At 39.0% G+C, this 12,332-nt stretch overlaps 1 protein-coding gene across 2 annotated transcripts in view; it reads right to left on the reverse strand.

Annotated features, from left to right (window-relative positions):
- Positions 1 to 6,556: 6,556 nt before the first annotated feature.
- Positions 6,557 to 12,332, reverse strand: part of LOC136438593 (uncharacterized) — a 42,590-nt gene continuing 36,814 nt past the window's right edge. For both annotated transcript variants that reach the window (XM_066433463.1, XM_066433462.1), the window contains 3 exons: positions 11,435 to 11,529; positions 11,111 to 11,224; positions 6,557 to 10,775 (listed from right to left, as the gene is read on the reverse strand). In XM_066433463.1, the coding sequence (XP_066289560.1) occupies positions 10,668 to 10,775; positions 11,111 to 11,224; positions 11,435 to 11,529 (317 nt within the window). In that variant the 3' untranslated portion in view covers positions 6,557 to 10,667. The remainder of the gene's footprint in view (positions 10,776 to 11,110; positions 11,225 to 11,434; positions 11,530 to 12,332) is intronic.

Raw genomic sequence — 12,332 nt, forward strand, 5'->3', positions numbered from 1 at the left:
GGAGAAAATAGCTATAAAGTGAATTATCCAAATGCACAACATTTGGGCCTGCTAGGGATTCTAACCCAGAACATTTAAGATGAATGAATTAATGAATTAATTAATTAATGAACTTTATTGCTCGACAGTTGTATATGGTACAATGTATGATAACCATAACAACAACATGAAATAACATGAAATATTGACGGAATGACGGATTGACATCGTGTTTGTTAAACGTTTTTATTTGTTATAACACATTTTTTTTTTTAAGCACTACAAATGTATTGGACTTAGTAACTTTACGTAGATATGGAGTCGGGACATGACATATGAAGATTGAAAATGTCTTTTCTTGTCTTTGATCTGACTTTCATTGACTTTGAAGAAAAGCCATCAACCTTTAAGTGACAGGTATTAAGGGATGAGGTCTCTGACTATCTAGGTTGACTTCAGTATGATTAATGTTATGGTTTACATCTAAGGACATCTCAACCTTTTCTGATTCCATGGCCCTGGACAGGGAAAAGTGTAAATGCGTCACACCAGAATGGCTGTAGGTGGGTTGATGAAGGTTAGACATCCAGGTAGTGAGATACGCCAAAAATATTTACTCAAGCAACTGGATAAAATTTTGAAACAGTCAGACGTTTCAGACAGCATCCGCTGTCTTTCGTCAGTGACTTTCGTCAGTGACTAACGACAAGTGTCGTGAAGATGCATTCCTAGCTTATTTGGAGCTACACGTATATCTATATCTGATTAGACACACGTTGTGAAACTGACAGAAAAGCTGCCGAAAAGAATCAGACCTTTGAGGTGGGAGAAAATAGCTATAAATTGCATTATCCAAATGTACAACATTTGGGCCTGCTAGGGGTTCGAACCCAGAACATTTATGAATGAATTAAGTAATTAATGAATGGACTTTATTGCTCGACAGTTGTACATGGTACAATGGATGGCAACAATAACAACAACATGAAATAGCATGTAATATTGACGGAATGACGGATTGACATAGTGTTTGTTAAACGTTTCTTATTTGTTATAACAGTTTTTTTTCTTTCTTTTTTAAGCGCTACATATGTATCGGACTTAGTGCGTAGATATGGAGTCGGATGTCTAGAACAGCCTACCGCCTGACACACATACGGCTCCGAATCTGATTTCCTTTAAGAGACTCTTGAAGTAACGGAAATGACCAAAACGAACGGACACGGACCATGAACCAGCTTTCGCCCTACTATATGTTGTATGTTGTAGCAATTGTATATTGTTGTACCATAAATATGTAATGATATATGTTGATAGAGTTATTAGGACTCAAATGACTGTGTATCTCTGCTATATTGTATCGGACCCTTACCTCTTCCCTCATGACCTCAATGAAAAGCGGCCTGCGTGCCGATTTGAGCTTATCATTAATAAACAAAGGTTCAAACAAACAAAAAAACAAACAAACAAACAAACAAACAGACAGACATGGCACATGTAGATTGAAAATGTCTTTGCTTGTCTTTGATTTGACTTTCATTGACTTTGAAGAAAACCCACCAACCTTTAAGCGACAGGTATAAAGGGATGAGGTCTCTGACTATCTGGGTTGACTACAGTATGATTAATGTTATAATTTACATCTAAGGACATCTCAACCTTTGCTGACACAGTGGCCCTGGACAGGGAAAAGTGTAAATGCGTCACACCAGAATGACCGTAGGTGGTTTGGCTGTAATGTACGAGGGGTGATCAATAAGTTCTGGGTCTTGCCAAAAAATAAGGTGCACAGCTCAAATTTCGGGGCAGCATTATAAAGTATAAAGCCTTTTATGAATGTTTACCATAATTCAAATCATTGTGACCATTACTTTGCCACCCCGACCAATCAAACCACGTGAATCGCATTGAAACTCAGATTCGTATCAGCCATTTCCCGACAAATCGCTTTCGAAAAAATCGCTTCAAATCGCTTTAGAAAAAAATAGTTTCTACTACTTTTCTCTAAACGTTAAATCGCGGTCGCTTTCAATCACTTCCAAAGTGCCAAAATTGTCAATCTGAAAACATCTTTGGAAAGCTGACACCTTCCACAATCTCACTGGTGAGTTTGAACGCAACTTAGAAAGCGATTTGTCGGGAAATGGCTGATACGAATCTGAGTTTCAATGCGATTCACGTGATTTGATTGGTTGGGGTGTTTGCAGGCGACACCCAGTAACGTTAAATGGTATAATAGAAAAGGGCCAAAAATGGACAATTGAGCTGCGACCTGTGGTGTGTAGCCTTGTTTTTCTCGCCACTTACCTACTGATTTTCAAAAGGAAGTCGACTGGAAAGTAATGACCACAATGATTTGAAATTTGGCGGATATTGATAAAAGACTTTATACCATATAATTATACCCCGAAACTAGAGTTGCGTACCTTATTTCTGGGAAGGGCCAGAACTTAATGATCATCTCGTACGAAGGTACACGATACAAACGTTACTCAAGCAACTGGATGGATTTTGTAAATTGTTAGACATCCCCGGTAGCAGCCGGCCACTAAACCTTTTGTCAGTGACTGAGAAAAAATAACCAAAAATTATGAATTGATATTTGAGTGATGTGAAAAAAATCCTAGTTCAGATGACCCAAAAATTCAGACAAGTCAAGACAAGGTTGTAGCACAGTACAGTAGAAATGTTGTCTCTCGGGGGTCAGAAAGTATCAAAGGATACATAATCAGCCAACTTCTCGCCAAGATTCCACTGGTGAATTTACGCGACGTTTGGTTTGCAAAACGATATCGGTATTGGTTACAAGAATATTCCTCAAACAGTGACTTAAAAGAGCGAGACTAGGTCACTCCGTGAACAAGACGTACAGTAGACGTCGAAAATTTGGAGGTGCGTATTTCGCCAGCATTTTTTAAAGTCACTGTTTGAGGAATATTCTTGTAACTGTTATTGTACGTGACTGATGAATTTCTTCAACGATATCGGTATTATATACAGACCCCCTTTTGGTATATTCAGAAACTTGGAATTACGCCATGGTCCTAACTTGTATTGTCATAATGGAACCGACATGTCTTTGGCAGGATCCAGAGGGAGGAAGGAGGAGTTACCGTAGATACGCTTCACTTCAGCCAAGGAGACTAAATGAAATACATTTCATATGCGAATGTCCCAAATTTGAAGCCGAAAGAAACAGATTATTCACGAAAGTATCTGAAATCTATAAAAGTTTTTCTAGATTAAGAAATACACAGAAACTCATATTCCTTTCGGAATCTTCCAACCCACTCATCATTGAAAGTGTGGGACTTTTTATTTCCCACTGCTTTCAAAGAAGAAATCAAACCCCGCATTAGAACCATAGATATAGAAACTTAATGTAGACTAGCAATCTTGTATCACATGTGTGTCTTATGTTTTTACTTTACATTTGTACTTCGACATTGTTGTCAACATGCAATTAGCCTACGGGCATGAATTTGCAATAAACCTCAGCGCTGCAGCACGAATATTTTCGGCATAACTGCTGAGATGTGAGCACGCCAACGAGGCCATTTGATGGAAAGGTGTCAAAGAACACATAACAAGACGATTTTTTACACATAATTATTTTTTAAACTTTTGTTAGGCCTTGTAACGCACGATCCCTCACACCTTAAGTTAACTTCGTAGGTATGGAAAGACAGGCATTGGCTGTGATACATTGTCTTTTTGTCTTGAAAAATGATATTTAACCTACATATTATATCTCAACATCTTGCAAAATCTATATTAAGTCCTCTGTATGACGCATTAAGCCGTGTTGCATTCTTAGATTGCTTAGAGGGTACGAGCACTGATGTTTTTTGAGCACACAGGACGAGTGGGTATTGAATCGTAGTAATGCGAAGTAGTGTACATTTTGTACTTTCTAAAATCAGTATCTATTGGAAATTGACACCGAGTTTGGCGCCCCTTTATCGAAATGTAGCTGAAAATTCTCCCTCGGTGGTCCGAATGTTACTAGAGTTTAGATAATTTTCAACAATAGAACGGCAACGGTTTCACAGATGTGAGTTGCTTTTTGTCAGCCTGGAAATTACTTAAAAACACATTCCTCGTTTACTAAACGCTTCTCGGCACGAGGAAAGGACTTTTCGTTCATACTGGTTAACACAAGGCAAAATGAAAAATGCATGCTGCATGCATCATTCACATTCGCTAATTTCCATCCATACTCAACGCAAAAAGTTCGGGAACTTAGATGTGATCAATCTGATGATCATATCTCAATTAGTCGTACAGTATCATCATAATGTATCATTGGAAAGCATATATATTAGTGTTAACAATGATTACTATATTTGCCATGATCCCATATTTGTTACGATAATGTTGAACACTAGAGCTGACAATGCGAGTGAGTCACAAAACAAAAGGCGTTTGGTCCAAATAAAAGGTGTTGGCACTTCAAAAATAGTTACTTAAGCAACTGGATAAAATTTTGAAACAGTCAGACGTTTCAAACAGCATCCGCTGTCTTTCGCCAGTGACTAACGATAGGACTGAGAACACCAGGTTTTATACCAAAACTCTGAATAGATATGTTGATGAGATTAAGACAATTTAGGATGTCTTCAAAAGAGTGTTGGCACTTTTTTTAGGCGAACACGAAATCAGCCTTGGTGCTCATTGCACAAAAGCGTTATTATAACAATGACAATGCAGTTTTTTGCATATCAGTGTTATATACAAGAAAGCAATAGCAAAACTATGCTATGTATTATCTCTGCCTATAGTTTATAACAAACAAGATATCATTTTTAAGTATCAATAATAATGATAAGTTTATTGCAAATCCATGCCTGTAAAGTAAAAACATAAGGCATACATGTGTACAAGATCATACTATATTGCTAGTCTACAATAAGTTTCTATATCTATGGTTCTAATAAGGGGTTCCATTGTTATAACACACAATCCTAACCATTTAACAACAGCGGACATATGACCAAGGGAAATTTCGACCCCAAAAAATTGTTTTTATTCGCGACCTACTCGCCATGATAAGTGGACCTTTTGGTCAACATATCAATATACAGAAAATAGCTGTAGCGAGTGATCATTAGAAAGGCCAACAAACATGCTTTCCAATTATGCTGTATATAGCATAATATTTGGTAAAGTATTCACGCAGATGTGTGCGACCAAAATCAAGTTTCCAAACTTTTTGTGCTCAGTTTAGGGAGGCAATCTACGAGCGGATATACAAACTCACCTTAAACCGAAACCGAGGACTTATCGTAGAACTCTCCGGTACAGTAGTGGCAGGCACTCCGTCCTGCCACCACCCAAAAGACTGAAGTTCCTATGGTGTTGTCGTACCATATGAAACATCATCGACATATCAGTAATATTTGCATACGGCATTTACGGGTCAGTGACTTTGTCATTTCCTGTGTTTTTTTCCAGTTGCATCTCGAGTACCTGTATTGCCTCGTTCTACTAGTTCATTGTTGTGACTTGAATACTTTATTCCTACTATCATACAAATGCAATCAATAAGTTGCTAATTTTCCAGGAGTGCAAAGAAACAACAACACAATTAGCATACATAGTATATAAAAGTTGTTACAGCTATTTATAACCTAGCTAAAGAATTGTGATGGACGTCACTAGAAACGCCGGGGCCGAAAGTAATATCCGTATCGTATTTCGTATGAAGATATGCACGCCTACTAGGTCCTTCTAATGATATTTTTAGGTTGAGATGTGTCCACCTTCCTACTGAACTATAGGACACTGCCAATCAACGAAGTAAAGGACTAAGAAGTAAAGGACATTCTATATATGTACAAAGCAAAGTGCGAAAAGTCTTGGGGTGGTAACGTTATGTGACTTGAATACTTTTTTCACTACTATCATACAAATGCAATCAGTTAGTTGCTAATTTTCCTGAAATGCAAATAAACAACAACCTTTAACACAATAAACATACATAGAAAGTTGTTACAGCTAACTAAAGAAGTGTGATGGATGTCACTAGAAACGCCCGAGAGTAAATTATATCCGTATCGTATTCCGTATGAAGATATGCACGCCTACTAACGTTAGCTCCTTCTAATGATATTTTTAGGTTAAGATGTGTTCACCTTCCTACTGACCTATAGGACACTGTCAATCAACGAAGTAAAGGACTAAGAAGTAAAGGACATTCTATGTACAAAGTAAAGTTCGAAAAGTCATAGATTTTGGGTGGTGTCCCCGTGGTGACGTTATGCGATGAGGACATTATCATTTCGTGGTGGTTTTGGTTTATCTTGTGGTGATTGGTCATGTGATTAGTACACTAGTATATCATTCCATTATCTTATGTATCGAGTAATGATGTTAGATTAGTACACTAGTTTAATAATCTGTAGTTGTTAATATTCCATTTTATTTGCCATACATTGTACCTGATGCAATAGACTTGACTTGACTTGTGACCTTGATAAATATAAAATCCACGACTGGATTGTTTTGACATTTTGCATGTAGCTAGGCCTAACGAACAAACAATTAGCCCTTGGTTAAACACGAGTACAATACGAGATTGTAAGAAAATAACCATTTATTACTCAGTGTAACCTGACACCAAACAATAGCAACAAAAGAGTCTTACTATACTAAGTACCAACCGACGAAACTACATTCTACCATACATCAAACTCAGTACACCCACTTGTTACCACAGGGAAGAAACATTAGGTGTACTACGTTGATGAAGGTTAGACATCCAGGTAATAAGATACGCCAAAAACAGTTACTCAAGCAACTAGATAAAATTTTGAAACTGTCAGACGTTTCAGACAGCATCCACTGTCTTTCGTCAGTGACTAAAGAAAGATCTGGTAGAACTAGGTTTTCTACCAAAACTCTGAATAGATGAAGTGTTACTGTTAATGAAGTGTATAAAACCTAGTTCTACCAGATCTTTCTTAAGTCACTGCCGAAAGATAGCGGATGCTGTCTGAAACGTCTGACTGTTCCAAAATCTTATCCAGTTGCTTGAGTAACTATTTTGTGAATATGTGTTCTTAACACATCCAAACTAGTGAATGCTACAAAGCTTTACAATGTTGAAAATTACTCAGTGACACACTATATATGTAGAGCGATGCTGCATCACACAATTATTGTGCACTGGTTCAAGAGGTCTGAAACATGGCAATGAAGTGAAAACTGTTGTTGCCTCACTTACACAATGTATACACCAGTAGTCAAAGTACACAGGGTGTTGGAACACAAGCCTTAAGCGGGCATCCCTCTGGACTGTACCAATTTGCAAAAGGCAATCGCAAACTGGTGCCAGTTGATGCCAACTTGTCATCAACTTGTTGCCTGAAATTGGGAATTTTTTCAAAATTGGCAAAATGGGCACAAAATGGCGCAATCACTGCAAATCACTTGATTGATACATAACTGGGTATCTCAATGCAAAAAGCAAAGCAGCACAATCACTGCAAATCTTTTTTGACGAACTTCAATCATGGTACATTGGTTTTTAATTCAGTGGCAATGCTGTGATTTCTAACAAAATTATTAATTAGGAGCCAAAACTGAGAATGTTGACATTCCAGGCTTCAACATTATGTTTGCAGAGGTTGCAATTTTACCTGTGTGTCAAAATGGTTTTCCCTTGTAGTCACACTGACGTGCAACGCACAGGTAAATATGTGACCTCTACAAAGAAAATGGCCACGCCCATGCAGAATGTCACATTTTCAGTTTGATTTCCAAATCAGATACAAGTTTATTGGAAAAAAGTGTTGCTCCTGAATTAAAAACCAATGCACAATGATTAAAATTCATAAGAAAAATATTTGCAGTGACTGTGCTGCTTCGCTTTTGGATTGAGATACCCGCTTATGAATCAACATGGCATAACTAGACCCGTCAGGCAATACCTAAGTAATGTTTGATAACAGTACAACTATGTACATAATGATGTACATGTACAGTATAGATGTACAGCTTGGCTGTGTCTTACATAACTATGAGGCCACACCAATTTAATTTCTTAAGAGATTTAAAAAAAACTTTTAACAACAAAAAAATGAAATCATGAAAACAGAAGGCTGGGTTGAAAACTTGCACCTGACCCTGTTCACTCCCTGAAATTGTGTGCACCAAAGTACAAACTTTCCTCTGAGATTCTGTTTTCCTGTTGATTTTCCAATCTAGCATTTTTTTAAAATTTCGTTACCCAAGAAATTAAAATGGTGTGGCCTGAGAAAGGGAGAAATGTTAAGCCCTAAGAAAATTCATGTTGTATTTCCGACTGTGGTCCTGAAAAAATTAGGGTCAGTAGGTACGGATTCTCTCTTTTTCTTCTTCTTAGACATTGGCCAAAGTGATCCAACAAAAACTGTTTAAAAATTAAGATGAAACTGAAATGCATCAGGACACTGGAGTTTTCAATATCATATTCTAATTATACAGAGTACAAGCACAATTGGAACAGAAATGAGGAGAACATGTTGAAAAACAATTCAACATCGTTTTCATTACTAAGATGTCAGATCGAACATTTTATGTCCGTTGCCAGCAGTTGACCCCAAAAATGGCTAAGGTCGGTAGGTTTTTGCTAGGGTGAGTCGGCTAACTAGAAATACAGTCAAACCTGGCTGAGCAACCACCTGCCGTCAGAGGACACATTGAAACAGTCCCGTCCATTTTTACACAGTAGACCCTCTCCCAAGCAACCAACTATCTTCCCTAACCAGCAAACATTTTTTTCAGTCCCAAAGGGCCTAGGGTATTCACCCTCCCCTGAACAACCACCTCTCCTCAGCAACCACTTTTACCCAATCCCTTGAGTGGTTGCCTGCGCCAGGTTTGACTGTACATTTTTTCCTAGGCCTAATAAAGATGATCCATTGATGATTATGGAAAGTGATGAGTACAATATAATCTAATACATCTGGCATCTACATCTAAGGACAGCATGAGAACCTCTCTGCTCTAATCTAATGTATGTACATGTAAAATAAACTCTGTTAGATGTTCCTATTCTTACAGTATATACACATATGTTCCCTGCTACAGAATTCCAGATACAACGAGCTTGAACTCTACTTTTAGTTCGTTTCATTAGGTTAAAAGCAGCAATGTGAGTCTAACAGTCTCTAAAACTCCAGTCTTGAATTTCTTTCTCTTAGTAGATCATATTCTAATGTTAAATGTTTTGTACTAGAATCTGGGCTATGTACAAATTGTTACACAACAGCAGGTGAAACAACACTTACTGTTTGAACCTCACCCTATAAGGTTAAAGACTCTTTGAGGTATTTTAGTACTGAAGAAGAAAGTACATGTACTTCATTTGTTCCACTCCACCCCCCTCCCCAAACCACATACCTCCGACAACTGTTACAGTAGTTAGATCAAGAATCTAACACTATCATACATTCACTCCAGTTACATAAACAGAGAGATTTCTGGCAGTCTTACAAGACAGAATTCCGGAGAGGCAACACTCGACAATGTGCAGCAGATTCATAACTCACAGCACTAAAAGCTATACTATCCTAGCCTGTGTATAGAATATGCCTTTCCATGTTTCCCCATCAATCATCATCATCATCATCATGCTTCCGGATTTACTCCAGTGAGATACAATCAATATTTTCTCATTATGGAGAATCTAAAGTGTTCACTGACACAAAAAATTGGACTCACTGGGTTTTTGACTGAAGTCGTCTTCAGCTATAATCTGAGACAATCCCTTTGTAACTTTATGCATGTACTGTATGACGTCAGCAATCGGTCAAAGGTTATTGGAAGTCAATATCGCCCCCTGTCCCGGTTGAGAGAAGGTTAGGTCACTCTGATTGACTTCCAACAACCTTTGACCCTTTGCTGATGTCATGGGTCACTTGTCTAAAGCGATTGGGTCAGATAGCCGAAGAGGACTGACCAGAGCAGACTGTGACCAATTTTTTAGTTAGCGGACGGTTCAAATCCTCCATAATATAATTTACCAACTTTCATGGGGGAATACTTTCTCATGTTTGTACAATGATGCTGCCTGAGATCTTCTCAGATACACACAATGGTCCAGGGGTCGTTGTGGTCAATGGTCCAAAGGTCATTGCTGTCAATGGTCGAAGGTCATTGCTGTCAATGGTCCAAAGGTCATTGCTGTCAATGGTCCAAAGGTCATTGCTGTCAATGGTCCAAATGTCATTGCTGTCAATGGTCCAAAGGTCATTGCTGTCAATGGTCCAAAGGTCATTGCTGTCAATGGTCCAAAGGTCATTGCTGTCAATGGTCCAAAGGTGATTGTTGTCAATGGTCCAAAGGTCATTGCTATCAATGATCAAAAGGTCATTACTGTCAATTGTCCAAAGGTCAATGTTGTCAAAGGTCCAAAGGTCATTGCTGTCAATGGTTCAAAGGTCACCGCTGTCAATGGTTGAAAGTTTTTGCTGTCAATGGTCCAAAGGTCATTGCTGTCAATTGTTGTCATTACTGTCAATGGTCCAAAGGTCACTGCTGTCACTCTGGGTCATTGTTATCAATGGCTCTAGGGGTCATTGCTGTCTGTTCCAGAGGTGATTGCCATAGATGCTCAGGAGGTCATTTCTGTGCTGTGCTGTTTTCTCTCTGACACGTGTCCTCACTACAGTTTCTACACTGCTAAGACACCGGGACGCCGACAGCTACGTGAAGATGGCGACGACCTCTGCTATGGTTCCCAAAAACGCACCGAAGATGTTTCCCCAGACAACAAGCCACCCTAGGTGCTGTCGAATCATCTGCTCCACGAGCTGGGGGATAGGGGGTCATGGTTGTGTTAGTGAGAGTCAGTGAAACAGGAAGCAATCAAGTAATGTTGAAACCAAAAAATTGACACTACTCTGGAGTTCTTGATGCAAGATAAGTAGGACATAATTACCGCATAACAGTTCAGGGCTTTATGATACATGTATAATAGGAAACTTAAGGCAAACTCTGTCAATTTTGTAAAAAAAATCAAAAGGACGATCTCCTCATGAAATTTCGGTCCTTTTATCTCACAACAATAACAACAACAACAACAACAACAAGCATTGGCTGGAGACCTAATATGTAAAAAAACAAACACTAAAAAACACTTCCTGACCTTTTTGACCTTCGGTGGAGTGAACTCCTCCATCTTTACTGTCATCATCTCGTCAACCTGAGCTCGCATGCTCTCAGCATTCATGAACTCAAACGTTTTCAGGTTCTTGGCAAGCTGTAAAGCACAGAAATAACACCAAATCATGATGACACGTTAACCATTGAGTTGTCCTCTTTCAGAGATTCTAACAAAAATGCCCCTGCAGTTCCAAAACAAGCTTGAGGCCTGCCCGTCTTAGCCCGGGACCTAAACTCCCCCCTACTTTGCCTCTGAAGGGGCTATTTGGGGGTTAATGAATGTAGAATGTAGATGAACATCACTCACCACTGGTGTCATGTCTCTGCTGAGGCCCTTCATCAGGGGCTGGATCATTTTACTGAGTTTACCAGCATCGACTCCCATCATGGCCAGCATCATGCCTGGGGGAAAGAGGATTTTAAGACTTGAAAAACACTCCACTACATGCGGTCCCCAGAAAGTGCGAAATGGAACGAAATGGAACAAAATGTATTTAAAATGCTTCCTGTTCCGGTCAACCCCTTATATTTCGCTATCTACTTGTATTTCATTTCATAATATTACATATGTTGTTTTAGTTCGTTCCATTTCGTTCCATTTCGTTCCATTTCGTTCCGTTTCGCACTTTCTGGGGACCCCACTACATGTACATGGGTGCAGAAGTTAGAAGATAGGAACTACGTTTACAAACTGTCTGCTTCAGAAACATACTGTAATTGCATTTACCTCTGCAGTGGTTTTATTTCGCAGTAGGAGGCAGGCTTTTATCAAGGCATGCGTTCATGCGTCAATTGGACGCATGATACTAAAATAACAAGGAAATTGGACGCCCTCTTTTTCAGCTCGACGCACAGAGGACCCCCTGTTTCCCTGGTAATTACAGACACATGTGACTATGTAACAGTGTCACTGATGCTTTTTTTAGTTCTACCGGACACTGTGACAGCATGAAAACTGATGGACATGCAAGGCTACCATGAAATTGTTAATCCATAGAGCCCATTGGGAGACAGAGAAGGAACAAGCAGTTTTTAGTGCTTAAAATGGTCTGCTAAAAGTATGATAAGACTAGAACACACCTAACCCCAGCATCACAGCACCCCCCCCCCCCCATTTTTGGACCCCTAGTCTATAAACCGTAGCTAAAAGCCTGGTAGGAGTGAAAAGGAGGTTTTCACAGTGTATGAAGTTTGCGGTTGAAGAA

Source organism: Branchiostoma lanceolatum, chromosome 7, assembly GCF_035083965.1.
Source record: "Branchiostoma lanceolatum isolate klBraLanc5 chromosome 7, klBraLanc5.hap2, whole genome shotgun sequence".
Lineage (NCBI taxonomy): Eukaryota > Metazoa > Chordata > Leptocardii > Amphioxiformes > Branchiostomatidae > Branchiostoma > Branchiostoma lanceolatum.